The 27317-nt window shown below is 30.0% G+C and overlaps 1 protein-coding gene across 5 annotated transcripts in view; it reads left to right on the top strand.

The window, feature by feature from the left end:
- The window catches only part of LOC107440478 (Na(+)/citrate cotransporter), a 78824-nt gene that overhangs the window by 4935 nt on the left and 46572 nt on the right, over positions 1–27317 (top strand). For 2 of the 5 annotated variants that reach the window (XM_087157769.1, XM_087157767.1), the window contains exon 1: positions 18436–18609. The exons of 2 other annotated variants lie outside the window; for them this stretch is intronic. In XM_087157769.1, the coding sequence (XP_087013895.1) occupies positions 18493–18609 (117 nt within the window). In that variant the 5' untranslated portion in view covers positions 18436–18492. Of the gene's footprint in view, positions 1–18435; positions 18610–27317 lie in introns of those variants that run through there. One more of the 5 variants, XM_087157770.1, reaches the window with a different exon arrangement.

Genomic DNA, 27317 nt, shown 5'->3' with positions numbered 1-27317 from the left:
CAAGCGATTTCTAAGTAATATCGCGAAATGTTTTCAAGAAGTTCAAATCGATTTGTCTTAAACTCGTGCTTGTTTGCAAGAAGGGTTAGTGACCAGTGACCACATTTAGTTCCAGAGGAACTGCGTCAATCACAGAAGTTCAGATTTAATGTCTGTTTAAGTCAGAGATTTGTTGCTATAGTGATAAGGATAAAGCCATTTCCCTGTGAAAGCTGGGGCACCGTTTTCATTCATATACTGAAATTAACCGTTGTGTAGTTGTTTCATTTATTAGCATAGAACATTACTAAGCCTAACTTAATCGAACATATCTAATGTAAATATCTTAAGCCTAAAACAAATGGAATTTGTAGAAATGAAATATATTAATAATAATCATTCAATCTCGCACGTGAATGAAAAAATCTGATTCAAGATATTATTCAATTACTATTATTATTTTACTGTTACTCTAATGTACGTTTTTTATATGTCTGCTTGAATTTTTTTTTTTTTTTTCGTTCGTGAAAAAAAATTCACTGCGCATATTAAAATAATGTTGGTTTTGTTTCATTATATAGTTTAAAAATTACTTATATTTTTATCAAAAAATCCATAATTCTTAACATTTTGATAAATTTAATTTTATTCAATCTGAGTTTTTCATAGTAAGCAGAAGCACTGAATGATTCGGAAAAATTTAGTTCGAAAAATATTAGCTATTAAATTGAAAAAAATTAGGTTAGAATTAGTAATTAAATAAAAATAAGTAATAGTTATATTAATAATTAAATAAGAATAAATACTAGTATAATTGTGAAAGCTACATTAAAATGTGTTTTTTTTCTCCAACATGTGGTGCACATGCTTATGAAGTTCAATAACCAAAACCTATAAGGATTATTATTTTATTATTTAATTGTTATCATTGCTTTCCAGAAAGGAAAAAAAAAACTTGAATATAATACAAAACGGCAAGTATTAAATCATTATACAAAGATATACTAAAAAATACAATAGGTATATTAAAAAATAGTTACATCCATTTTTTTTTTTTTCAAATTTTCTTTTCTGATAAAACTCAAATTACTCTATTCAAACAAGGTTTGTCATAACTTTTGTTTTCTATGAAAACAAATCTTAGAGATATGACGTTTTCATGTAAATCGAAATATTTCAATGAAAACATCTAGAAACACGTTTTATTTATTTCACATCAAAATGCTATTTTCAAAGATGAAGTCTTCGAAATTATGTTGTGTGCGATTTAAAATTATGCTGTGTATGGAGATAAAAATCCTCTTAAATAGGACTTTAAGTTTCATGCTATGTAAGCTGTCACAATTATAGAGATTAATGGTACAAGAGGCGGGAGCGGCTTTACTGCGTCAAAGGCAGAAGTTATTACGTATTCAATGTGGAGAAATCAAACAATATTATAAATTACCAACGATTTAAAAAAATCAATTGAAGAAAAACAGAAAAAGAAAAATACGGTTTGCTGCTTTCGAATGAGGAAACCGGTTTTATTCTCATCTAAATTCAAGATTTATCATGAGGTTCATAAATTGGTGACACTGATGATTAAAAACAATAATGCAACATTTTTTACTGCCTATCTGACCATTACAACCCAAAAATTTTACACGGGCATCTATTCAACACGCTGCCAATGGTGGTCATTTCGAAATTATTGTTTCAAATTTCGCAGCTCCATCTATTGACGAACTTAAAAACTAATTTTAAAACTTGATGGGAGAGAGTAAAATGCAAATAATACACAGAATCCAATAAGCTCATTTGTATCTCTTCCTTTTTTCTTTTATTTAATTTTTAAATTGTTGGTTATTTTTGGGACAGAATGTTAATTTGGTACAAACAGAAAAAAAAAAAAAAATTAGAATCAAAGAGACAGGAAAAATAAAATCCAATGAGTCGTGGATCATGTATTTCCCCGAAAAAGGTGAAACCAGCTAAGAGCTTGTGTTTGTGATATTTTTTCACTAATTGCTATTAATTTTATTTTACTTATATGATTATTAGAGTAAAATAATCACTCTTTTGAATAACTATAACCGTTAAATTTTTGCAAACGATTAAGAACGCAAAACGTTTAAACTATAAAATTATCATAAAAATAACGGTTTTTTTATTACAACATTTTATGCAATAAAATGTCTTCTTAAAATAAATTCGTTTGAATTTATTCATTATTGTGTTGATATTTTTTCGGCTCAATATGTATCAAACAACTAAATTCCCAGAAATTTTCCATCGAAATATTTTACATTGTTTATACTCAGCAGATTATTTTATTTCTCATCAAATAATGCTTTTTTTTTAATATATAAATTTATCTTCTTTTGGAATAAAGATATCGCATTTTGGTTCTATATTGGGGGAAACAAGAGAATAAACATTTTTTGATCCACATTTTGTTCGATTGCATGGCATCAAAAATGTTCTAAATTCTGAAGGTCGGTCAAAGACTCATTATCGTGACATGGATTTTTCTTGTTAGAGTGGCAACATCAAATCATGTTTAAGATATATCGAACTCCATTTTCAATCATTTTGGAACAAAGTATTAATGTGCAAAGTAGAAGGGCATTTCCAGTTTTTTTTTTTTTTTTAAAGAAAAAAATGCTGTTTTCGTATTGTTTTTAAAAAAAGAAAGGTGTTGTTTTCCTCCTAAAATCCAAGCTTCAAATATACATAAAAATATGCAGCTTAGAATAAATCAAACACATAAAAGCGATGTAAAAAATTTGCAAGAAAATTCTTTATAATTAAGTATAATGAAAACGCCTTAATTATTTTAAATACTGTATGAAAAAAGATAAATTTTGATTCTCAACACATTTTATATTTTGTGGTATAATTTGTTTAGTGTATTACTTCTCATTTTGTTCATGAATCAAAAGCTAAACCACTCAAACTATAAGCATTTTGTGTGCCATCAAATTTTGTGAAAGGTTATTTTAATCAAATTTCTAATATTTTCTATAACTGTTTTTTATTGTAGTTAAAAATTCCTATTAATTAGGGTAAAAGCAATAACATTTTTACACAGACAATTGCTCAATTAAAGTATGTAAACAGAAAATCAAATATTTGGAATAACATTTCCAAAGAAATAAAATTATATTAAATAGTATCCAATAGATTAGACGCTGGGTTACAGGGAATTAATATTTCGTTATTTAAAAAATAAAATATATTTACTTTTTAAATTAGTTGACCTAATTGAGTATTTAATTTACTAAGTCTTGTGATATTTAGGTCTACTTACAATTAGTGATATAATCCACAATACTTCTTTACTGTATTGTTTGTTAAGCATTCGACAATTTCAGCTTGTTTCGATATTTAAAACTATGCAGAAATATGCATTTATACCTCTAAGTTCTTGTCACGACCCACTAAAAATTAGCTTATAATTAATTAATTGCTGGTTAACGACCCACAGTTTTAAAAAACTGACTTTTATTTATGTTACACAAAAGAAACGCTGTTCTAAAATAATACATTGCATAATAGACAATTATACAAAAAAGAAAAAAATTATCAAATCTCCACGCAAGCCTTTTGGTTTCGTGTTCTCAATCACACCGTGTAACCCAGTCCTTGAAACCTCACACGTTTAAAATAAAACAGATGTGTTAAAATGTTTCATGGACAAAATAGTAACAGAGGGATCAAAATAACAGAAATGTATTGAAATAGTTACAGAAAAGAGAACTTTCTCCTTCTTACACAGAATTGTAGTTAGACCAAGCAAGTCCTTTAAAATCTTTCTGTGTTATTTCTAAGAAAGTAAATCATGATGCATTAAATAAATTTTAGTTAGTAATTCTATAATTTGGATTTATATAATACTTTTTTAGAGTTAATTTGGATTTATATAACACTTTTTTAGATACTTAGAAATGTGCAGACTACTACCTTCTTTTCTGTTTCATTTGTTCATTTCAATTATTAAAAAAAAATTATAAATAATTTTTTTTTTATATAAAAAGTATTGCCGGCAGCTAATTTACAATCCAGTGACCTTTAACGGCTCGCTCGTTGCTTTGGAGACTTTCCTCATAGCCGTAGTTGATCACAATTGTAATGTAATCTTTTATTTCTTTAAAAAAAATTACCTAAACTATAAAAAAGTCAAGAATAAAGCTTTTATTATTTTATTACTATTATTATTACTTTTTATTAATTAAGAAATTACCAAACAGAATGGCAGGTCGTTAAAGGCCGTTTTATTGGAAAATCGCTGACTCCGCATGGGGTGCTTGCCCCACCCTCACGACGGCTCACCACTCTTACAGAAATAGAAATGATCCCTGGGTGGTGGTATTTTGTTTTTGTTATTCAATCGGAAGTAGTGGTTGAGTGTGCTGTCCAATCAACACTGAATTATTTTATTACCAGACTCAAAAATATTTCCTGAAGAAAATACTATGATTTCCAAGCAAATTTAATAATAGTTAATAACAGAGCTGCGATGGCTCAGGGGATAGAGCGTTCGCCTTCCAATGAGGTGAACCGGGTTCGAATCCCGGGGATGGCTGATCGATGCGAATCCGCATCCGGCTTGCACCGATCACAGTGCTGACGCGAAATACCCTCAATGATAGACGGTACATGGGTTAGAGCCCTTTGTTGTCAGGCTAACCGTGGAAGGTTCTCGTGGTCTTCCTCTCCATGTAACGCAAATGCGGGTTAGCTCCATCAAAAAGTCCTCCACAATTTCTCCCAATACTTGATCCAGGATCTGCAAATTTCTCAAATACTTGATCCAGGAGTTCCCTTGTCTTCTGAATTGGGTTCAAAATTACAAGGCTACGGAGTTGAACAATAGAAGTCGTAAACCCAAAAATTGGGTCGGCTGTTCAATAGCGGTTATAAAATAGTTAATAGCAAATTTAATAATTATAATTTAATAGCAAATTTAATAATTATAATTTAATAGCAAATTTAATAATTATAATTTAATAGCAAATTTAATAATTATAATTTAATAGGAAATTTAATAATTATAATTTAATAGGAAATTTAATAATTATAATTTAATAGCAAATTTAATAAAAATTTACTAATTAGTTTTCGGACCTTAAAATACTACAGGGAAAGATCACCAATATATAATCCTAATATTTAAGGGTAAAAATATTTTGCTAGATATAATAAATTTTTTGGCCATCGTAGAATTATCTTTTAAACTTGTATTTAAAAAAAAGAATATAAAATATGCATTAAGATTTGTTATGTACATGTTTTTTTTTTTCAATTTTCTTTTTGTTAAAAAGGCTATTTTTCCTTTCAATTTTGTTATCCCGTCTTGTGATTACTATCTTCTTTTGAGTGGTATCTAATTTAAAAGTTAGCTTCTGGCACCCACAAACCACACGTTACTGGCTATTACGTAATTGACAAGTGTTAATTTAATGCGATTATGTTTTTAAAAAAATATACTAACATAAAACAAGAAAAAATTAAACATGTAAGAATTAGACGTTTTATTTTTCAAATTATTTATTTATCAAATTAATTCGTTTTTTTTTTATTCTTAAGGAACTATATTCGTTTCCTATAACAACACAGAAAATATTGATGTTATATGGATGGTGTTGGTAATACGAAGCGTTGCAAAGGTCATACTTCGTTTCGAATCATGTTTAATCTGGGCGAACATGACATTCACTTTGATGTAACACAGCCTTGTCATAATTAAACAGGTTTAATTAATGTTTATTTTGGTTAACTGTAAAAAAATATTTCACGTTTTATATCTGTTATTAAATTTACATATGATTTTAACATAAAAAGAAATTATAAATCAATTCATAGATAGTAAGGAAATCAACTGAAACCATTATTTGCCAAAGTTGAAGAGCGAATGTTTTCGCTGTGATGGCTAAGATGAGTGATATTACAGAAAGGGTAAAACACCTAAGCTTTTGTGACTGAAACTTAAAGGCAAATGTGGCAATTTCTGTACTATACAAACATTTTAATTGTGCTGTTAAGAAAATTTGGCGATGGTTAAGCTTTTTGCCAAATCAAGCACCAAACATAATAATCAGTCAATAATAATCGCTGTTCCCATCCGATTACTCGAGGGGGCCCGGTGGCTCAGGGGATAAAGCGCTCACCTCTCAATGAAGTGGCCCGTGTTTGGATCACAGCGATGGCTGGTCTATAAGAATTCTGCTCCCGGATCGCTCCGATCAAAGTACTGAATAAAACATCCTCAGTGGATCATGGGTAAGAGTCCCCTTTCCGTTCGGCTAACCATGGGAGGTTTTCGTGATGATTTTGTTCTCCGTGTAATGCAAATGCGGGTTAGTTCCATCAAAAAGTCCTTCACGAAGGCAAATTTCTCCGACCACAGTGCTAACGTAAAATATCCTCAAGTGGTAGAGGGTTAATGGTTTAGAGCACTCATACCGTGGGTTAGACTAACCATGTGAGGTTCTTGTGGCTCTCTTTCCATGTAACGCAAATGCAGGTTAGTTCCATCAAAAAGTCATCCAGAAAAGACAGATTTCTATCAATACTTGATCCATGAGTTTCTTTGTCTTCTGGATTGGGTTCATAATTACAAGGCTACTGAGTTTAACATTAGTAGTCGTTGAAAACTCAGAATTCGGTCAGCTGGTCAACGAGGGTTATAAAAATTACTCAAGGGATGTGAGTACCATTGCCCGTCATACCCAACCTTGATGATTTAAGGTTACGTGTCATTATCCAGTATACCCTTCACTGATTATTTTTTTAAGGTTACGTGCCATTATCCAGAATACATTTGTCCTATATACCCCACCCTGATGATTTTTTTAAGGTTACATGCCATTATCCAGTATACCCTACACTGATGATTTTTTTAAGGTTACGTGCCATTATCCAGTATACCCTACACAGATTATTTTTTTAAGGATACGTGCCATTATCCAGTATACCCTACACTGATGATTTTTTTAAGGTTACATGCCATTATCCAGCATACATTTGTCCAGTATACCCTACACTGATGATTTCTTTAAGGTTACGTGCCATTACCCAATATACATTTAAAAGGTATACCCTACACTAATGTTTTTTTAAGGTTAAGTGCCAATGTCTTCGATATTCCCTATACTGACGTTGAGGGGAAAGGTTGCCTTTATAATCCCGAATTCGCTCACCTCGATTTGATGATTTTTTTTTACGACCCCCTTTAACGTAATAGCCTCGAAAATTTTGCTTTATAAAGCACTTTTAAATTTAGATTGCGTTTACCATTTATTTGAAAACAATTTTGAAAGCTTTAGCTATCGGGAAAAATAAATAAATTGTTTAATTAAATAGTTTAAAAAGAAGTGAAATTTGAGTATAAATTGCCGATCCAGAAACGCGCGTCACCTTTACAGCTTCCTAACTTCCAAAACCTTGACTTCACATCACTTCTTTTTCGTTTAAACTTTACGATAAAGAACTCAGAGAAATTTTTCTTCTTGCGAAAATAGTTCCAACACTTTGGGAACTGATTGGAATTCATTCCAAGGTAAATTGACACTGCCATTTCCTAAAAGTTTTATTTTAAATTCGGAATTGCGAGGAGTTAAATATTACGAAAAAGTACGTTACCTTATAAATATCTTCTTATTGTTTATTTGCGGAATTTATTCCATCTGCTGAGTATAAAACAGATAAAGTATTCACACTTATATATAATTCAAACATTTCACGGATTTTGATGTTTCCTTAGTAATTGAAATATATTATTATAGTATTTTTTGTTTGTTGTTCGGAAAGGAATTTTGATTCGAAGCATTTTTGAAATTTTTAGAATTTTATGTTAGAAGAAGTTTATTTCGAGCTGAAAGCTAATTTAAAATAATTTGTTGTTAATTACTTTTGAATGGAATAAGATTTTTTTAGCAACAAGAAAAGTAATAAATAATATGTTTTTTGTAAGTAAAATGATATTTTCACGTTATTATTAAAGTAATATAATGTAGTATTTCTGATTTTTCTTAGGATTTTAAAAATAAAAGGTGTGGCAAAATCTTCTGAATATTTCATTATACCCAAGAAAAAATTAAAAAATTACTTTGAAATACCACAAAATTTAAGTTACCTCTATAAATAAACTATACTCTATAAGTTAACTTAAAAGTCTCTATAAGTAAAATTTTAAAATTGAGAAGGTAAATAAAGTGATGAAACCTAAACTCTTACAAAAGTGAAAACTCTTAATCATCAGGTAAGTCTGTTAGTTTTTTAAAATTCTACTTATGTTGCTAGTAATTATTTTACAATAAAAGCATATATACTGCGTGTAAAAAAAAAATCGCCTCAAATATATTTGATCAGATAAATACAAATATATATCGGATCAAAAAAAATGGAAATAGTCTAGGGCAGGGGTGGCGAACCTTTAAACACCAACGTGCCATTTTTTCTAAAAAATTGTTTAATGAGGTCATAGACGTGCCGTCAAATAATTTTGACTTCGTGATTATTGAGAAAATAATTAATAATACTAAATACTATCAACTCAAAACTCTTTATTTACATTGAAAAAAAAAAAAACATTTTGCTATGTCTCAGTTATACGCGTAATTCAACTTAAAGTAACATCAGTGTGACTTCTGTTGTTGCAGATTAGATGACAAATAACTTATATTAGGTTGTAAGATGTTAGTTTAGGCAGGACTGTTAATTTTTTTCCAGTTATTTATTGTTAACTTGTTTTTATGGTTATTAATTGCTTTTTTAGCATTAATTGTTAATTTTTTTATTAATAATTGCTCATTATTTTGAGTGTTTTTTGTGCATTTTAATTTAATTGTTACATATGCTTCATAGTGTAATAACAATTCATAGTGTAATAACAAATGTGATCGGTTGCGTGGCCGAAATATTGTGTCGGGTGCCATAAATGGCACGCGTGCCTTTGGTTCGCCATCCCTGGTCAAGGGCAACTCTGAAATTTTAAATATGAACCCCTATATTTTATCGCAGATTCGGATTCTAAAAAAAAAGGTAACTCTTTTCAAGTTGTAAGTTTATGCATTTTACTTCATAGATTGCGCAGTAACGGATAAAAATTAAATAGATTACGAGCAATTTACGAATCTGGAGATCCATCGGAATAACAAAATAAAAACAGGCGTTAAAAATGTAATTTTTTTTTTTCAAAAAATGAAAAAAAAGTACTGAAATATTTTCAGTTTTACTTATTTTATTTAAGATTTTAAATTTATGCCACCACCCCATCCCCCGAGAGTGGGTTTTAAAAAAATATTGAATATGGCTAGTTTCATTTTTCGAGCCAATGTACACTGGTGTGCAAAACTTAAGCAACAAATGGTTTTTCGGCCACAGCTCCCCAACAAAGAATAAGATAGCCATGAAATTGCAGTATAATATGCACGTAATTCAGTAGAAAGATTATTTGTATGCAAATTTTAGAAATAAAACGTCGTAGGTGATGTAAGTGTATGTAAACCATGTGGGTCGGCGTGCGCAGGTCAAAGCTGTGATAAAAGGATGAAGAGCACCGTAGTTAAAGACATTAGCTGCAAGTGTAAGGGGTTTGTTTTGTGAAACATGTCTTCAAGAAATCATTTAGACGACTTTACTCGAGGAAGAATAATTGGGAAGCTTGAGGAGGGGCGTAGTGTGACCAGTTTCGCCGAAGAGTTCGGGATCAACAAAAGTGTTGTTTCTCGTGCTTGGAATGCCTTTAAATCTACTGGTACAGCTGTTCGGAAGGTTGGTGGTGGCCGTCCAAGGAAAACAACACCAAGAGATGACCGTTACATTGTCCTCCAGGCGAAAAGAAACCGTTTTCAGTCAGCGAGCGCCATATCTCAGCAACTGTGCACAGCCACAGGACAACAAGTATCAAGATTTACAGTGGCCAGACGCCTCCACAAAGGTGGCTTATTTGCTAGACGGCCTGAAAGCTGCATACCTTTAAAAGTTAGCCATCTGCGGCACCGCTTAGAGTGGTGCAGAGAACACGAAACCTGAACACCTCATCAATGGAGTCGCGTCCTCTTCACGGATGAGAGTCGTTTTAGTGCTACAAGCGATTCTCAACGTCAGTTGATCTGGAGAGAGGTTGGAGCTCGATTTTATCCCAATAACATCGCGGAAAGAGATCGTTACGGTGGTCCTGGAGTTGTCGTCTGGGGTGGCATTATGTTGAACGGGCGGACTGAGCTTCAGATCTTCGACCAAGGTTCTGTAACTGGAGACCGCTACTGCAGTGAGGTAATCCTCCCCCATGTGCGTCTGTTCCGAGGGGCCATTGGACCAGACTTCATTTTTATGGATGACAATGCCCGGTCACACCGTACTGCTAATGTTCAAGAGCTACTGGAAAGTGAAGATATCACACGAATGGATTGGCCAGCTTACTCTCCAGATCTAAATCCTATAGAGGATGTGTGGGATGCATTAGGGAGACATCTTGCGACACGACAGTATCCTCCTGGTAACACACATCAGCTGAAAGATACGTTAAAGGAGGAATGGAGACGTTTACCCCAAGAACTCCGGGATAATCTGGTGCTTAGTATGGAGAGACGATGCCAAGCAACAATTACAGTAAGGGGCGGGCATATCCCATACTAGGGAACATCTGCCATTTGTACTTACGCTTCTTCAGGCAATCATGTTTAACGCCACTATATGTCAAATAAAGCCTTTTTTTGTTCCATACCCTACTTTAAGCTTTATATTCATTTCTGTGCCATTATTCTTTTACCATCGTTTAAGTACAAAATAATGTACATCATATTCAAATCTCATGTCAATCGGATGATTTCTTGTAGAGTTATGACAAAAAACGCACTTGTTGCTTAAGTTTTGCACACCAGTGTATATTTCTCGAGATATTTAAACGTTTCCTAACTTTTTTTTTATTCCCTATACTCCTAAAGAGTGGAAATTATTGATTCTACAAAAGCTCAGCGGTTCCCATTTTTTTTCCGACTACGGAATCCTAAATGATTGACCTTCTCTTGGTGGAATCCAGATTTAATAAAATTCTTTAGCGATTAATTAACCAAAGAGAGCCGCGATGGCTCAGGGGATAGAGGATTCGCTTCCAATGAGGTGAACCGGGGTTCGATCCCGGCGATGGCTGGTCGATACGAATTCCGCATCCAGCTTGCACCGACCACAGTGCTGATGTGAAATATCCTCAGTGGTAGACGGATCATGGGTTAGAGTCCCTTTGCCGTTAGGCTAACCGTGGGAGGTTCTCGTGGTTTTCCTCTCCGTGTAACGCAAATGCGGGTTGGTTCCATCAAAAAGTCCTCCACGAAGGCAAATTTCTCCCAATACTTGATCCAAGAGTTCCCTTGTCTTCCGGATTGGGTTCAAAATTACAAGGCTACGGAGTTGAACATTAGTAGTCGTAAATCCAAAAATTGGGTCGGCTGTTCAACGACGGTTATAAAATAAAATTAACCAAAGAAAGACATCTAAAATTTTTCAAAATAATTTTTAATTTTCAATTAAATTAGTTTTTTTCATTATTTCATCAATAATTTAAAAATTCTTTATTGGTCAGACATTTGAATTCACAAGCTTCTAGTTTAATTTTGAATTTGTTTTTGATATGTGCATAAACTGAACATTTATAAAATATACTGAATAATGATTTTCGTTGTGTATGAAATGAGCTGCTACAAACATGGAGAATGGTTATCAGAGAAACACATTAACTATTTTCTATGTATTAAAAAGTATAATGGGAAATAATAGTGCAATTACTGTTATTTTTTTTTTAATTTTTTTTTAATGTACGATCTTTTTCCCAGACAATTTGCTGGAATATTTGAATAAAAATAACTAATATAATGATTGGATATAATTATAACTACAAGTTTTTATTTAAGTATTTTATTTTTTAGAAATAAGATTTGATTTTTTGATATTTCATTTTTTAGATTTAATTATTTTTAGAAATATTTATTTTTAAAAAATCTTAAATAATCTATAAAGATTAATGAATTTATAGATATTTTTTTCTATAAAAGACAGTTTTTAAGCTAAGTAGCAACATCAAGTTTATCATGCATTGATATATAACTTCGTATCATAATATCACGTTAAATCAATTTAATTCTAAGTTACCAACATGCTAAAGTTACAACATGAAACAAAAATAAAATTTTACGATAAAAAGCTAAGTTTCACGTGATGTTAGGCAGATTTTATCGATTTATTTTTGTGGGAGTAACTAAAAGAATTCTGATTCATTTCCCAAAACAAAATGTTTTTCTAGATAGCACTTCAAGGGTAGTAGATACCGTAAAATGGGGTTACTTTGTGACAGGTGAGATTTTGGGGGCACTTGCGTTTTCTTGACTTAAATGGGTTTTAGTGATAGCAAAAATAAAGATAATTTTTTCCCCACAGTTTCTTGTCAATCTCAGGGGCAATATTAGGTTGTGAAACAGTTTTAATTTTTTTTGACAGCTTTGACGGACAAAAATTGTTATTTGATATTGTTTCTTTTGCTGTCGGCAATAAGCTATGTCATATCTCATCTGAATCGCATATTTATGGTATTACTATCGATAAACTATGCTAAATATGTACATAGAACACTTCAATTTCATCAAAAAAAATGTTTAATTAATTGAAGATAAAATAATAAAATTAATTTTTGAGTGGACTAAAAAGTTGAAAAACCTATTTTTGTGATACACAAAATGAAAAAAAAAGAGTGCATCATTTTCGAAAGAACTAAAGAAAAACCTCAGACAATCTCTCTGAATTGCACTCTTTTAAATATTCTTTAGAATATTTATAGATCAGAGAAGCAAGGTTGGCAAGTTTCTGCCGAAGTGGTTAAAACCACTGGTAGAAACCGGTTAAAACCGGCATGGCAGAAATTCAGAAAATGACATAAAAGTAAATACTGAGATTGACATACAATGGATAATTCATAGAAAAAACAATTAAATGTTAAACAAAGTACAATTTATTTAAAAAATTATCACCATTCAAAATCAAATATTACATTGTTTGCACTCTGCAGTAATCTATAACAAAAGACAAGTTTTGATGCAGTTTCTAAACCTAAACAATTTCTCAATTGCCTATGCCCGAATGAGAAATTTGAGAAGATTCTCTGAAGTCCAGCAGAACTAGCAGGCATTGCCATCAAGGAACAAGCAAGATTTGTGAAACTTTCATCTATTGCATATTTTTTAAAACTGGACCACCAAGTAGCAGCTGGGGTAGTTGTCAAAACTTGACAGGAAAAATAAGTTTCAAGAAATGGGTTCGATTTGTTTTATATAAATATTTGATATACTGCACTCTTTATAATTAATATAAACAAAATAATATATATTTACAAACAATGAATTAAAAAGTTTGTTACTGTTATATGGAGTTACATTTTTCAGTTTACTTAAACAAAGTGTCTTTAAGCAATTACTAGAACTAATATAGACGTATTTTTAGTTTCTGCCAGTTTTGACCGGTTTTTACCGGTTATAACCAGTTTCTGCCACTGGCATGGTAAAAACCAGTTTCTGCCGGTAAAAAGCCAACGCTGCAGCGAGAGCGAACTTACGGTATGAGTACCGCTAGGAGCACGCTTACAACATTTATTGACAACATTAAAAAATTGAACTCATATACTAACAGTCATTATGAGGCGATTTCAGAAACAAGTACGATTTCCGACACCATTATAATAGCACGTATTAGGGTGACTATAGTACCACCTTTGCTATAGCCAAGACGTAGAAGAAACAAAACCGCGCGGATTACCAAAAACGAGAAATTAGATCATTTAGCAGTCCGACGTTGTGCTATCATTATTTACCCCCACTGAGTAGTTTGGTTTTGCTGACGTTGTGATATATTTCTTATTTTTCCCCAGAGCTCAATTTATGCTTGTTACGTCGAACTACTAAATTGGTACGCGCAGAAGCTTTCTCTCTTCCAGGAGGTATTGTTGTAGCAACCCATGTTGTAGGGGAGACTTTTTCTTCGAAAGTACATGAAAAGTACAAAAAAATTGTATCAGAAACAATTTTCGTAATAAGGTACGAGATAAGGTACTATACAACAAAAACATAGTAGTCACGCTTAATATGTAAAAAAATTACTATAGTTATTATAAACTTATTGGGACGGTCTTGGCCTGTCATAGGCCGTAGTCCCCAAGAAGAAGAAGAAGATAATTATTATAAGTTTTTATTAAAGTGAGGGAATGATAACATGGTGCGGGAATATTAAATTTAGTTATAAACATGTTTCAAGCACTAGTTTTAATGAAAACGTTTAATTATATATCAGTCCTTAGCTGTTTTAAAAATAACACAGTGAAACAAAGTTTTTTTACTTAGTATTTAGAAACATTAGAATCAAACCCTCACAAAAGTTATCCTTCAAAAAGTTATTATCTTGCAGTGTGAGAATGATAATCGTGAGGGAATGTGGAAATATCATTATTTGCTTTTAAAGTTTTTACCAACAAAAAAATTTAAATAACAATATATATTCCTATTATCTCCCATAAGAAGAAATTAGAACACTTATTAATTCCTTTTTCGAAAATAAACTAACTTCATAAATAAGAAAAGTGCCATTCTCTCTATATGAGGCAATGATATGTTAAGGGATGTGTAAATAAGCATTATTTCCTTCTGAAGTTTATTCCGCTTAAATAAAATAGAATAATAATTACATTCTTTAACTATCCTATTAGAGGAAATCAAAACAGTTAATAAAGAATTTTAGAGTATAAATTTACTTCGTAAATTTAAATTATGAAATGAGAGTGCACCTTACTGCTTATATAATTTACTTCTTTTTTTTCCCACACTGAAGAATTTTTCTCAATTTAATGAAAATTAGTTCTGCAGGATGCCAAAATATGTTCTTAAAACATGTGCGCCATTTTTATCATAATAATAATGCCATCGACATGAAACATTCTAAATTGTCGTATGAGTAAGGCAGTGTTTCCCAAACTTATGACTTTTGTGTTCCCTTTCTAAATTTTTCGTAACGCTGAGTACCACTAATAAAAAAATGAATGTATTGTTTACTATAAAAAAATTGCACAAACGTTAAAAATCACAACTGGCTGTTGACACCGCTAATTATTAACTGTAAACTCTGCAAAAAATAGCCAATAGAAAAATATGTAATCGTAAATTTTTATGGCTAGCATTGTTTTTAAATGAAATTTTTTGAAATTTTCGTTTGTTGCAAGATATTTCGTATAAGAACGCGTACACCCGCTAAACTACTCCCGTACCCCTGGGGGTACGCGTACCAAACTTTGGGGAAACGCTGGAGTAAGGGAACGCTATGAGTTAAGAATTATGAATTTGAAACTTTAATACTAAATAAAAATAAAAAAAAGTTTTAATGCTAAAAAACTGACTTAAAACGTAGAAAAAACACTACAATGGCTAATTTTAAAATTGATCAAGAAAAGTATAGGTATTTCAGTGAGTAACAACGTTTTTATTTTTGCATTTTTAGGTGGTGAGAGTTGCGTGTGTGAGAATGAAATTTCATGGGTTTAAAATTTAATAAAAAATATTTGTTTCAAACAATACTTATGAGATAACCAACTTATGAGATAATCTAATAAAGTCATCTTCAAACCATAAATTGAACATATAACTTAATCATTTCTCTTTAGGAAAAAAAACTGAAATAGCTTTCATTTACATCATTTTTTCCAATTTGTAGAAAATTTCTCAAGTGGTATGATGAGTTTGACTTCATAAAATGTCTGATCTAAATTTATCTTATGTGTTAATGTGTTATTAAAGACAACAAGTTGTGACCCAAATATAAATGACAAGGTTGAATAACAGGTGTCGCACTAAATGGTATCAAATGTATCAAGTTTTTGAACTTAATATTGAAGTATATTGTATTTACAATATTAAATGAAAGCATTTTAGGAAAGTAAAAGTCTTATTTAGTGTAGTGTCTAAAGAGGATATCATTTTTAAACCGAAAAAATAAAGGCAATAAATATATTTTGAATTGTATTAATACACTTAATTTTTATTTTTTAAACTGTCAAAATTAAAATAATTTAATATTAATCATTTCAGTTTTATTTTATCGTTGCCACAAAGGATGCCTACTTTAGTAAATTTAACCTCAGCTTAATAACTAAACATAAATATTTTTAAAATAATGTTTTTTCGATTTCTTTTTGAACAGCAAATATAATTATGTAATGTTTGAAATCCAAGTTAGCCATACAAATTATATTTCGAAATAAAAAAAAAAGCAAGTGGAACCCTTGAAGGTAATAAGGGGCAATTTAATTGTCACACAAATCGGAAAATGTTCTGTATTACGAGTGTAGTTCTTATAATTTTTATTTCATCATTTCTTTCCTATTTAGTTTTGTTTATGCTGGACAGTAGTAGAAACCTCGATTCGCGATAGAAATTATGCTTGCAACATTCGAGTAATAATTATAACCAGTATTGTTCCAATTGAAGTTTCAGCTCTCTAGCTAGTCGGAAAGTGATTATAGTTCTTTGGACGATTGTCTCCCATTTGCGATATCATCACGATTTCATTTCGTAGAACTGCTTGTTTGATTTATGCCCGTGGGAAAAAATTAATCTCCAAGTCATCAGTTTCCTATAGAGTCTAGTGCTCTAGCTAGTCCGAAAAAATGGTATAAATTTCGATTTCAAATTTCCATCGTTACAAACATAGACATCGAGAGTTAATAAAAGTGCGTAAATTTTGTTGAAAATATATATAAAATTATGATTTTCAAATAACAAACATCTCAAATTATTATTTCGTGATGTCTTCTTTTCCGAATAAATTTTTGATGACAGAATTTCGTTTTACAACAAAATATTATTGTAATAATAGGCAGGCAATTTTTTTAAATAATTTTTTACGAATTATTACATAGATCTGAATAATATTGTAAATAATTTTTTAAAAGTTACTTTAATTTTTGTTTTAACTGACAAAAATCAATTTGCTTGGTACTCGAAATTTTTTTAAGCGAAATTTGCAGGAGAAAAAAATAAATATCTATTGTTTAAAAATAAAAAGTCAAACAAATAACTCAAAAAACTTCCTTACTGAAAATGATGATTGCAGAATTTGATTGGTATAATTTTACCGGAGTTAAGTTTGTTAAAATTATGAAATTTATTTTGATTGCACAGCTATCTCGTATTTTAAATATAAAGTACTTAAGAGTCATCAATTTGAAAATTATTTGCACTTTAAGATGGAATTAGATTTTTATAGTTCAATGTAAATTACCTGTTAGAGTTCACTTCTCTTAGAATAATTTCAATCTGCGGAAATAAAAATTCTCTCCTTCATAATATAACTAAAAATAATATAAGGACAATTTGTTATTGGATATTTTACTTTTTAACTATTTTACGTCCAATCTAATTGCGATCAATCACATTGGTTAAGTCACAGATTCTTTTCACAAATAATAATAATAAAAAGATTTCTAATTTTAATATAAAAAATTATAAATAACTTCTATAACAATTTTTTGCATTGTTTCTCAAAACTTAATTCATTTTTAAAATTTTGTTTAGTATTTTCTGGAAAGGAATGCATTTTTTCTCCTCAAAAAAAGTTTCATTGGTTAAAATGCAATAAAAAAATTTATTAAATAATTTGTTTCCTTAATTTTTTATAATTATTTCTGGGAAACATTAAAAAATAAAAAATACAGCCTTCTGTAATTAAATTTCTAAACTTAATTTCTCTAAAAACACTTTTCACGATTGGAATTGCATCTTGAATCCATCAATAAGTCACATTTGTTAATTCTGATTCTGAGAAGTATTTGCGTCTGATTTGGTAGCTTAATCGTTAACACTAATTTATAAGCTGTTCCTTAAACCATCAATATTGCTATCTAATGCTAGAAATTAATTATTACAAAGTTATTCATAATTTTTTTTTCTACCGTAGATTTTTTTGACGTTTTGGTAGTTGAATTGGCAAATTAATAGGTTTGCAGTTAATTAAACTTTTTTTTACCTACGAGAGAAAAAAATGGCATGGGTACAATTTTTTCCAACATTTTCTTTAAATTTGAACCATAGTATTGAGTAATCAAATTTAAGAAATACGATATGTTTCAACTTTGCTCTATATTAAGGTTATAGTTCAATTTGTTTCACTATTTCGCACGTTGTAGTCAGTCATCGATAAAAAGGAAAATATTTTTTTTTTAACAAAATTATTACTTCATCTGACCTATGATAAACTATTATTCCTCTTAATTTAACTACTGTCTTCAAAACTTAAGGACAGATAATTGAAAAAAAAAAAAAACCTTCCTAACTCACGTGACATTCAATTTGATAGATATCCGGTGGAATGAGAATTTTCATAGGTTTCGTTTCTCACAAATAGCTATCGCAGCGCCATCTAACAGGTGGTCTTAAACTCAGTCAGCGAATTAAGAGCGATTTAATAACAGACGTTCCGTCAAAGCGGGAGCTTCCAATCATGGTTCAATCTCAGCAAAAAAGACCCATATCTAGTCGAATTAGATTTTGGAAATATTTATTCGGTGTTTTAGTTCCTTTAATTTTATTACCTTTACCTCTTGTTTTCAATACGAAGGTAAGAGTTTTGTTTATTTAAAGTTTTATACAATATTTTCCAACATGTTTACAATCTTATAATTTTTTTAAATTTTTGCTAATTTGTTTTAATTAAAGTGATGATTTAAACTATTAAAATATTTCTTAATTTTTTCTTAAATTTCTGTTTTTAATTGATTTTTTTTTTTAAAAAATATTCATAAATGATTGAATTGCGATTTAAACGAAATGTGGAAATTAATATTTATTTTCGTTATTCATAAGAAAACAAGATGAAAATAAGTTAAAATAAGAAATTAAGAAGTTGAATTATAAGAGATTAACCTTTTATAGAATTTTAAATTGTTTTATATCCTAAGTAAAATAAATTTGCATTTCGTGTCATTTGAAGAAATTGTTTCAAATTTACAAAATTATTATTATTATAATTACTTGTTACAATTTGAAGAATGTAATGAAAGAAAAAACAAGTTAAAAGTTTTAAAAGTACTCTTATTTCCTAGTTTTAATTACACTCTTTGGTAGACTATCGGCATAAATGTTAAATTATTTCACCAAATTATTTCAAAAAGGCGGGTATTTTTTCACGAAAAAAGTTGTTCTGTTAATAAGTTTCAATAAATTTTGAAGACCGAATATGATCGACGTGTTAATGTATACCAATAATTTAGTAACTAACTAAATGAAGTTTCGAAATTTCCAGTTTTTGATTCCAGGACAAAATTGGACATTCAATGTCCAATATCGATAAATCAATACTAAACATATAATGAAAAAATTTTTTACATAATTATTATTGAACATCTATTAAAATATAAATATTTTTTGCTTAGTGCAAATTAAAATGTTTTGAAAGAATTGTATGTTTTAAAAGAATATGATCGACGTGTTAATGTATACCAATAATTTAGTAACTAACTAAATGAAGTTTCGAAATTTCCAGTTTTTGATTCCAGGACAAAATTGGACATTCAATGTCCAATATCGATAAATCAATACTAAACATATAATGAAAAAATTTTTTACATAATTATTATTGAACATCTATTAAAATATAAATATTTTTTGCTTAGTGCAAATTAAAATGTTTTGAAAGAATTGTATGTTTTAAAAGAATATGATCGACGTGTTAATGTATACCAATAATTTAGTAACTAACTAAATGAAGTTTCGAAATTTCCAGTTTTTGAGTCCGGGACAAAATTGGACATTCATTGTCCAATATCCATAAATCAATACTAAACATATAATATAATGAAAAAAAAATTTATATAATTATTATTGAACATCTATTAAAGTATAAATATTTTTTGCTTAGTGCAAATTGAAATGTTTTAAAAGAATTGTTAGTATATTTTATGAATGGTTGGACTTGGGACAATATAATAAGCCACATTTTCGAAAGGTTCTCGAAAAGGTATTTGGTGAAAAACACCAACGATTTCCATGTAAACATATAATATGTTTCTGTTCATTGCGCTGTTATCCAATAGCAATTCTACAAACTTATTACGTATCTATCTTAAAACAACATTAAGGAACAGTTTGATTTTAAATGCTATTTTTGGAAAAATGAGGTTTATACCTTCAATTAAATAAAGTGCTTGTCAATTTTAATTAATGATCGAAAAAAAATAAGATACTGAATAATATAAGAATAAATTCCTGTAAAAACGTAAACTTTCTTTTAAAAATTCAAGGCAAATTCGAAGTCTAAATATAGATTGATAGCTAATTTACACACAATTTCTATGTTTAAAACATTTAAACGTATTGATAAATAATTTGATTCATTATTAAGACCTAACTCATTTTCAGAATATGTAGCGATTAATTTGTAATAAAGCAGAAATTAAAAACTCGTAGGAAATAATTCTAATTTAGTTTTTCACACTATATTTAAAGTGCAATTTTTTACAAAATGCAAAGGTATTCTATCTGAATTAAGAGAAATTTTATTTAAATATTGATCTTTAATATTGTTTTGAGCGAACAATCGTATATGTTTGATACAATGTTTGACATAACATATGTTTGATTCAACAACATATGTTTTGTTGTAAACGTGCAATCTAGATTATTTGAAAATCAGCTTAATGCTGTAATAATTCCAACTATCTATTCATAACGTGACATTTTTTAGTTTATAGCTATTTTACTAGTGTTTATAGTAACAGTTTTCGCCTTAACCTACTCTTTTCATAAACTAGTATTATTCAAGGTTGAGTTGAGAAGTTTGAATTTTAAGCATTCATACTGCTATCAGTCGAAGTTAGTGAAATTTTCTACTCCAAATAATTGAAAATCTTACAAAATAAAAACTATTTAATTAATTGAAATCAATGAATGAAAGTTATTTAACGAAATATATATTTTATAATTTTCTTTTAGGAAAATGTAACATTTTCTTGCAAAGAAAATTTAAATATTTCCCGCGTTAAAAACTATGGTATTTATTTTCATTGCTTTATATGATTTAAAGACAATTTTTAAATGTTTCCTTTTATAGATTCTATAATTAAAAAAAACATAAAAAAGTAAGAAAGATATTCATTTAGACATTTGTTAAACACATTTTTTTGGCAACCGTATAACGATTGCCAAATAAAATTTACTTTAAAATTACTCTAAAAAATATCTTTCCACCATTATTACAAATAAAACATATTTATGGCAATCCCGGATGTTGGTGGGCGAAATGTGCAGGGGGCAGAGCCTCTCAGTTCATAAATATAATTTAATTCTATCTAAACAATAATTAATTCCACATTTTAATTATTTTCCTTTAAAAAAGAATCCCCCCCCCCAAAAAAAAAATAGATTGCTCAAAAAAATCATCTTTAAGTCTTTTCTTTAATGAATTCTTGATCAAATGAAAGTGAAATTATTTGAAGTATTAATGAAAGTGAATTTAAAGTAAAAAAATTTTTTCTGTTATTTTTTTTCCAGTAAATATATTGTTTATCGATGTATATCGATGGAATATTTGAACAGAAGTAATGTAATTATGAAATATCAAGCAAATACAAACATTTATACTGAATTAAAAAGGCTAAAATAATTAGGATGAAAAAATTGCTATCAGTTTAAGAAATGCTTTTAATAGAGAGCTTTTCTCCAATCAAATGAAATATATGAAGAAAATTTTTTTTTTAAAGTTTATTGGTCAATTACACTTCATGCATCTTGATTTGAAATTTAAAAAAAAATAAATCTGAGAATCCAGAAAATCTTTTTTCCGGACAAAAAAAAAATTCTTTTGAAATGATTTTTTACGCTTTAAAATTATTTCTAAAATACGAGAACTCAGCAAAATAATGATTAATAAATTTTTTGAAACGTTTTTCTACAATGTATTCAAACGTCCACGCACAAACTTGGAGGAATAAGGATTGCGTAAAACGACAGACTATTCCTCAAGGGGCGTCTCCTCATTAAGGACTGGCTGTTCGTGCTCATTTGAACCAGCACTTTTATTAATCCAAATTATCTAAATTTCATATTAAATCAGGATAAAACAGCTATTTTTGACCCTATTTAAATGTAATGTTTAACAATAATTACTGAAAAAAACACAAAATATAATTTTGATAAATAAAAGTCCTGGTTCAAATGCGCATGAACAGCCAGTTCGTAATGAGGAAGCAACTCTTGAGGCGTGCGATGACCGGGATTAGACCCTTACCGGAATTACGATGACCTTTACCGGCATTAGATTCCTTTTTAGAAGAAAAACCAAGTTCCGATTTTTTACTATCTTTTTAATGAAAATATCTGAAAATGTGAAAGATAGGTGTTTTTTATATTTTATAGCTAAGTGTTTACGACAGTGTTAAATAAAATATAAGAATGCCTGAAGCGTTTAACGAAATTTCATAACCTAAAGAAAAATGCATAACAATAAGTATTTTGAAATAAAACTGCTCGAAAATACTTGCTGACTGAAGGAAACATATTGTATGTCTTCTAAATTAATTTGTTTCGTGTGTTTTATATCGTATTCATAACTTTTATCTGATTTTATTCCTACCTTTTATCTGATTCTATGTACAAACTTATTCCATTTACAAACTTATATGATTTTATCAGTTATAATGGTATGACAAATAAAGTGGTGCCTGTACTTTGTCTATTGAACTGTTTTACCGTATGTCCTCTTTTGAACTTTGTGCCACTAAACCATACATTCAATTCAATTCAATTCAATTCTAAATTAATTTGAGATTGTGCTCCTTCCATAATTTGCAAAAAATGACACCCTTACCTGCGTTAAGGCAGTGTTTTTTCATTGCTACAAATCTGCCGCGTCCGTCATAACTTCGTAATAAAGAACGTTTTAACTATGTAATGACATTAATTGGTTAATTAAGTTCTACTATTTCAATTCATGATTCAAATAAACTATTTCTGTCGATTAACGTTAAGTAATGGTTTGAGTGAATGCTTTCCTGCAGACCAAGGTCGCTCATGGCATCGCCCAAATATAGATCAATTAATGTTAAAACCAAGATGAGTTTATTCCCTTTTATTAGTTTTAATAGTTAGTACCAACAAAACTATTTATTTTCATTTTTTGTAACCGATGTTGAACAGACCCAATTCTGAATTTACGACTATTAATGTGGCAACTCCATAGCCTTGTAGTTTTGAATCCAACCGAGAAGACCAGGGAACTCATGGATCAAGCATTGGGACAAGGGGTATATTTTTGTTGGAACTAAATCGCATTTACGGTACGTGGAGAGGAAAACAACGAAAACCTCCAGCGATTAGTTTGAAAGCAAGGGGATTCTAACCCGTGATCCGTCTATCACTGAGGATATTTTATTTCGACATTGTGGTCGGTGAGAGTCGAGAGCAAAACTCATGCCAACCATCCACCGCTGGGATTTGAGCCTGTTGTCATCTCGATGAGAGGCGAATGATCTATACCTTGAGCCACAGCTGTTTAAGACAAAACTATTTTATAGTAACCATCGTTGAAGAGCTTACCTAATTTTGAGTGACTACCAATGTTCAACTCCTTAGTCTTGTAATTTTGAGTGACTACCAATGTTCAACTCCTTAGTCTTGTAATTTTGAGTGACTAACAATGTTCAACTCCTTAGTCTTGTAATTTTGAGTGACTACCAATGTTCAACTCCTTAGTCTTGTAATTTTGAGTGACTACCAATGTTCAACTCCTTAGTCTTGTAATTTTGAGTGACTAACAATGTTCAACTCCTTAGTCTTGTAATTTTGAGTGACTAACAATGTTCAACTCCTTAGTCTTGTAATTTTGAGTGACTAACAATGTTCAACTCCTTAGTCTTGTAATTTTGAGTGACTAACAATGTTCAACTCCTTAGTCTTGTAATTTTGAGTGACTAACAATGTTCAACTCCTTAGTCTTGTAATTTTGAGTGACTACCAATGTTCAACTCCTTAGTCTCGTAATTTTGAGTGACTACCGATGTTCAACTCCTTAGTCTCGTAATTTTGAGCGTGCTTGGTCAACGCGAGCCGAAAGTAGAATTCGTATCAATCAGCCAAGACTGGGATCGAACCTGAGTCACCTCCTCATTGGTATGCAAGCTCTCCATCCTCTGAGTCACCACTGCTCTAGGGCAAAGCTAAATAAAATAAATATGTTGCTTCGCATTTCTATTGATTTGATAATTTTAAAACTTTTTTATCGATTACAAAGAGTATTTATATTTGCCCACTTCATTGTTGCCTAATAACTTTAACCAAGGTTTAGATAATTGCAAGCTGTAACGTTTGCTAATATTTGTCCCTTTTTAATGTATGTGCACTTATATTTGTCCACAGTATCATAAAATCAATCTTTAAATTCTAAAAGGCTTTATGCTTAAATCTTTTAAGTCTAAAACTTTTGAGATTTTTCTTTCGAAATTTTTAAAGATCAAGACTTCGAAAACTCTCGATTTCGAAAGCTCTCAACATCAAGCTTAAAGTATTAAGAATAAATATAAAAAATGTTTTTTTTTCTCTCTATTTGGGATAGCTTTTCACCTAGAATATTTTTATATGCGCTAAGATACTCGTAAGAAATTTACGAAAAGTTATTATGGAAACAACATTTTAAAAAAAGGGTTTTTTGATTGAGACAAAAATAAACAGGACTTTTTTGGTAAATTGTGATTCAGGCAAAAAGTAAACAAGAAAACTTTAAATTTTGATTGAAGCAAAAATATACGTTAAATATTTACGAAAAGTTTTGATTTAGGTAAAGAAAAAAGAACTCAATTTCACATCTCTGTAATTAATAAAATAAAATAAAATTAACTCAGAATCTGCTTGATCTTTTCAGTATTCTTTCTTTTATTATCATTTCTAAATTCATTACGGTAGTTAAAAGCAACTTGAAATTTCACACTTCATTGGTAAACCTCCGAAATGTTTTGCAACATTTTTCTGTGAAAGGATTAATGAAAGTTTCCGCAGTAACTAGATTCCATTTCGGCCGTTTAGTTATAACGTGTTTTTCGCTTGCTTCATTAAGCAAATCAATGACGTGTCATTAGTAGGGATTTTCAGAAGAAAAATATTGATCAATTAAGGATGTTTTTTGAAGTTATTTCGCAAGAAAAGCATTAGGTCGTCAAGTAGGATATTAGTAAAGAAAAAAATGAAGATGAAGTTGGTTGGTAACTTATAGAAAAAGAAACTACTTCAATCAAAAACTACGTGTCCCGTAGTGGACTGATCGTTAAGACACGGTTCCCAGCAGATCACTGAAGTCAAGCATCACTGGCTATGGTCAGTGCGCGGGTGGGTGACCACTTGGATCAGCCTGCGTAGGGACCGAGGGTGTGCGGTTTTGGTCCTCGTTAAATTGTTCTACCTTAAAGTGCTTGACTTCGCGTGCAGGTCGTCGGGCTACCGAAAAGGGGGTGCCATCCCCTCTGCAGAGGATCTAAATTGTGATGGCATGTCTTCGGATCATCCTCAGGGATGTTTCCCAGACCGTCGCCAATAGCCCATTGTCCAGCTCTAGTGCGACGTAAATGAACAACAACAAAAACTACGTATCAAATTCCCTACACTTTTATTATATCAGCGGCAAATAAGATTAAACCTTGGTGGACGAGAGTCTGCACTTAATTATGTCACACTACCGGTGCACAATGGGCTATTGGCGACGGTCTGGGAAGCATATCTGAGGATGATCTGAAGACATGCCATCAAAATTTTGTGAGGCTACTTCCTCTATTTAGACATAGATCTGAAGAAGAAATAAATTTTCTCTAAATCTCTGTACCCACTATACCGCTCAGCGATCGATCACATGACTTTTGATTCCACAGATTTTATGAGCAGGTATCTCGGTGGTATTCCGCTTTTTAAAATTTAGTGGGATTTTTCTCACTTCGTGAAAATCAATAAATTCTATCAATATATTATCATTTTCTCATTTGAAACTTAATGCTTCTTATTTTGATAAGGCTTTTCATGCAGCATTGATGTAACTCTTCAAATATAAAAAAAAATCATTTTCACAAAACTGTGACTTTTCTACATGACACTTGGTGCCATTTTCATAATTGGCATAAAAGATGTTAGTAGCTAAAGATAAAACTTAACTGTTACAAATTCACAAAAACAGCATAATTTAAATATTCTTTAGACTGCTATAAAATAGCATATTCGCTATTTTATAACAGCTTATTTTAAAAATAAATTATTTCTAATGATTTTAATATTCTTTTGGGGGCAATATTTTTGTCGTTTAAACTCAAAAAAGCAATTTAAAAAGAAACACAATTGTCATTTATTAAATTATATGTATAACAAAATTTTATTATGGCTCAGATACAATAGCTAAAAAAAGTTTCTTCGGTCCAATTCAGCAATCTATTTAGTAGTACCCTACCTCTATTATTTTTTTACCTCTTTCTGTGTTTTTTAAGCATTATCTTCATGTTAATTAATAAACAAAAGCATTAATTAAATAAGAATATTAAATAAATAAAAAAAGTTAAGAATGTAGTAGTAAATATAAGTTTTTTTTAAAAAAAATTGACAATAGTTCGGTAAAGTATGTTCAGCACTAAATTGAGTTAAACAAAAACTTACAAATTGTATATATTGTTAAAAAAGTACGTCTTTTTCCAAGAAACTGCAACTAGACAACTAATGACAACGGTTTTTGAAATTAAATGGAATAACCTTGCATTGCAATGATTTTTGAAATAGTTACTTCATGCATTGAAAATTTTTAATAGTACTGTGAATAATTCTTTTCTATAAACAAAGCAGGCATGTAAAGCCTTATTTCACTTTCACTTCCTGACATCTAGATACATTTTTGAAAATGAAAATGAAACTTACACACTGCTTGTAATTATCTTTTTTTCCTCCATTTCTCAGATTTCGTGATAAAAAGGACTGAGAATTTGCGTTTAGACTACTAATTTGCAAGTGTTACAATAAGAAGAGTTGTAATATTACATAATAATTCATTTAGTTATGCAATAAGTCTTACAATAAATCTTTTGACCTTATGCAATAAAATAACTAATTTAAAAAATAAAAATAAAATATCGCTGTTTTAAATATCGCTATAAGATCATAATATCATTCTGTTTTATAGCATGCTTCAATTTTTTTATTATTTCATTTACTATTACGTGGTTGAATATCTGCGTTCTCACAGACATTTTTAAATATCGCAATAATCATTATATTATGATATAATCATCATATTATAATTATTAATAACTA

This window comes from Parasteatoda tepidariorum, chromosome 2 (assembly GCF_982258835.1).
Source record: "Parasteatoda tepidariorum strain Cologne lab strain chromosome 2, Ptep-v5.0, whole genome shotgun sequence".
Classification (NCBI taxonomy): domain Eukaryota; kingdom Metazoa; phylum Arthropoda; class Arachnida; order Araneae; family Theridiidae; genus Parasteatoda; species Parasteatoda tepidariorum.
Note: the sequence above shows the minus strand (reverse complement) of the source record. Positions and strands in the feature narration are given on the sequence as shown.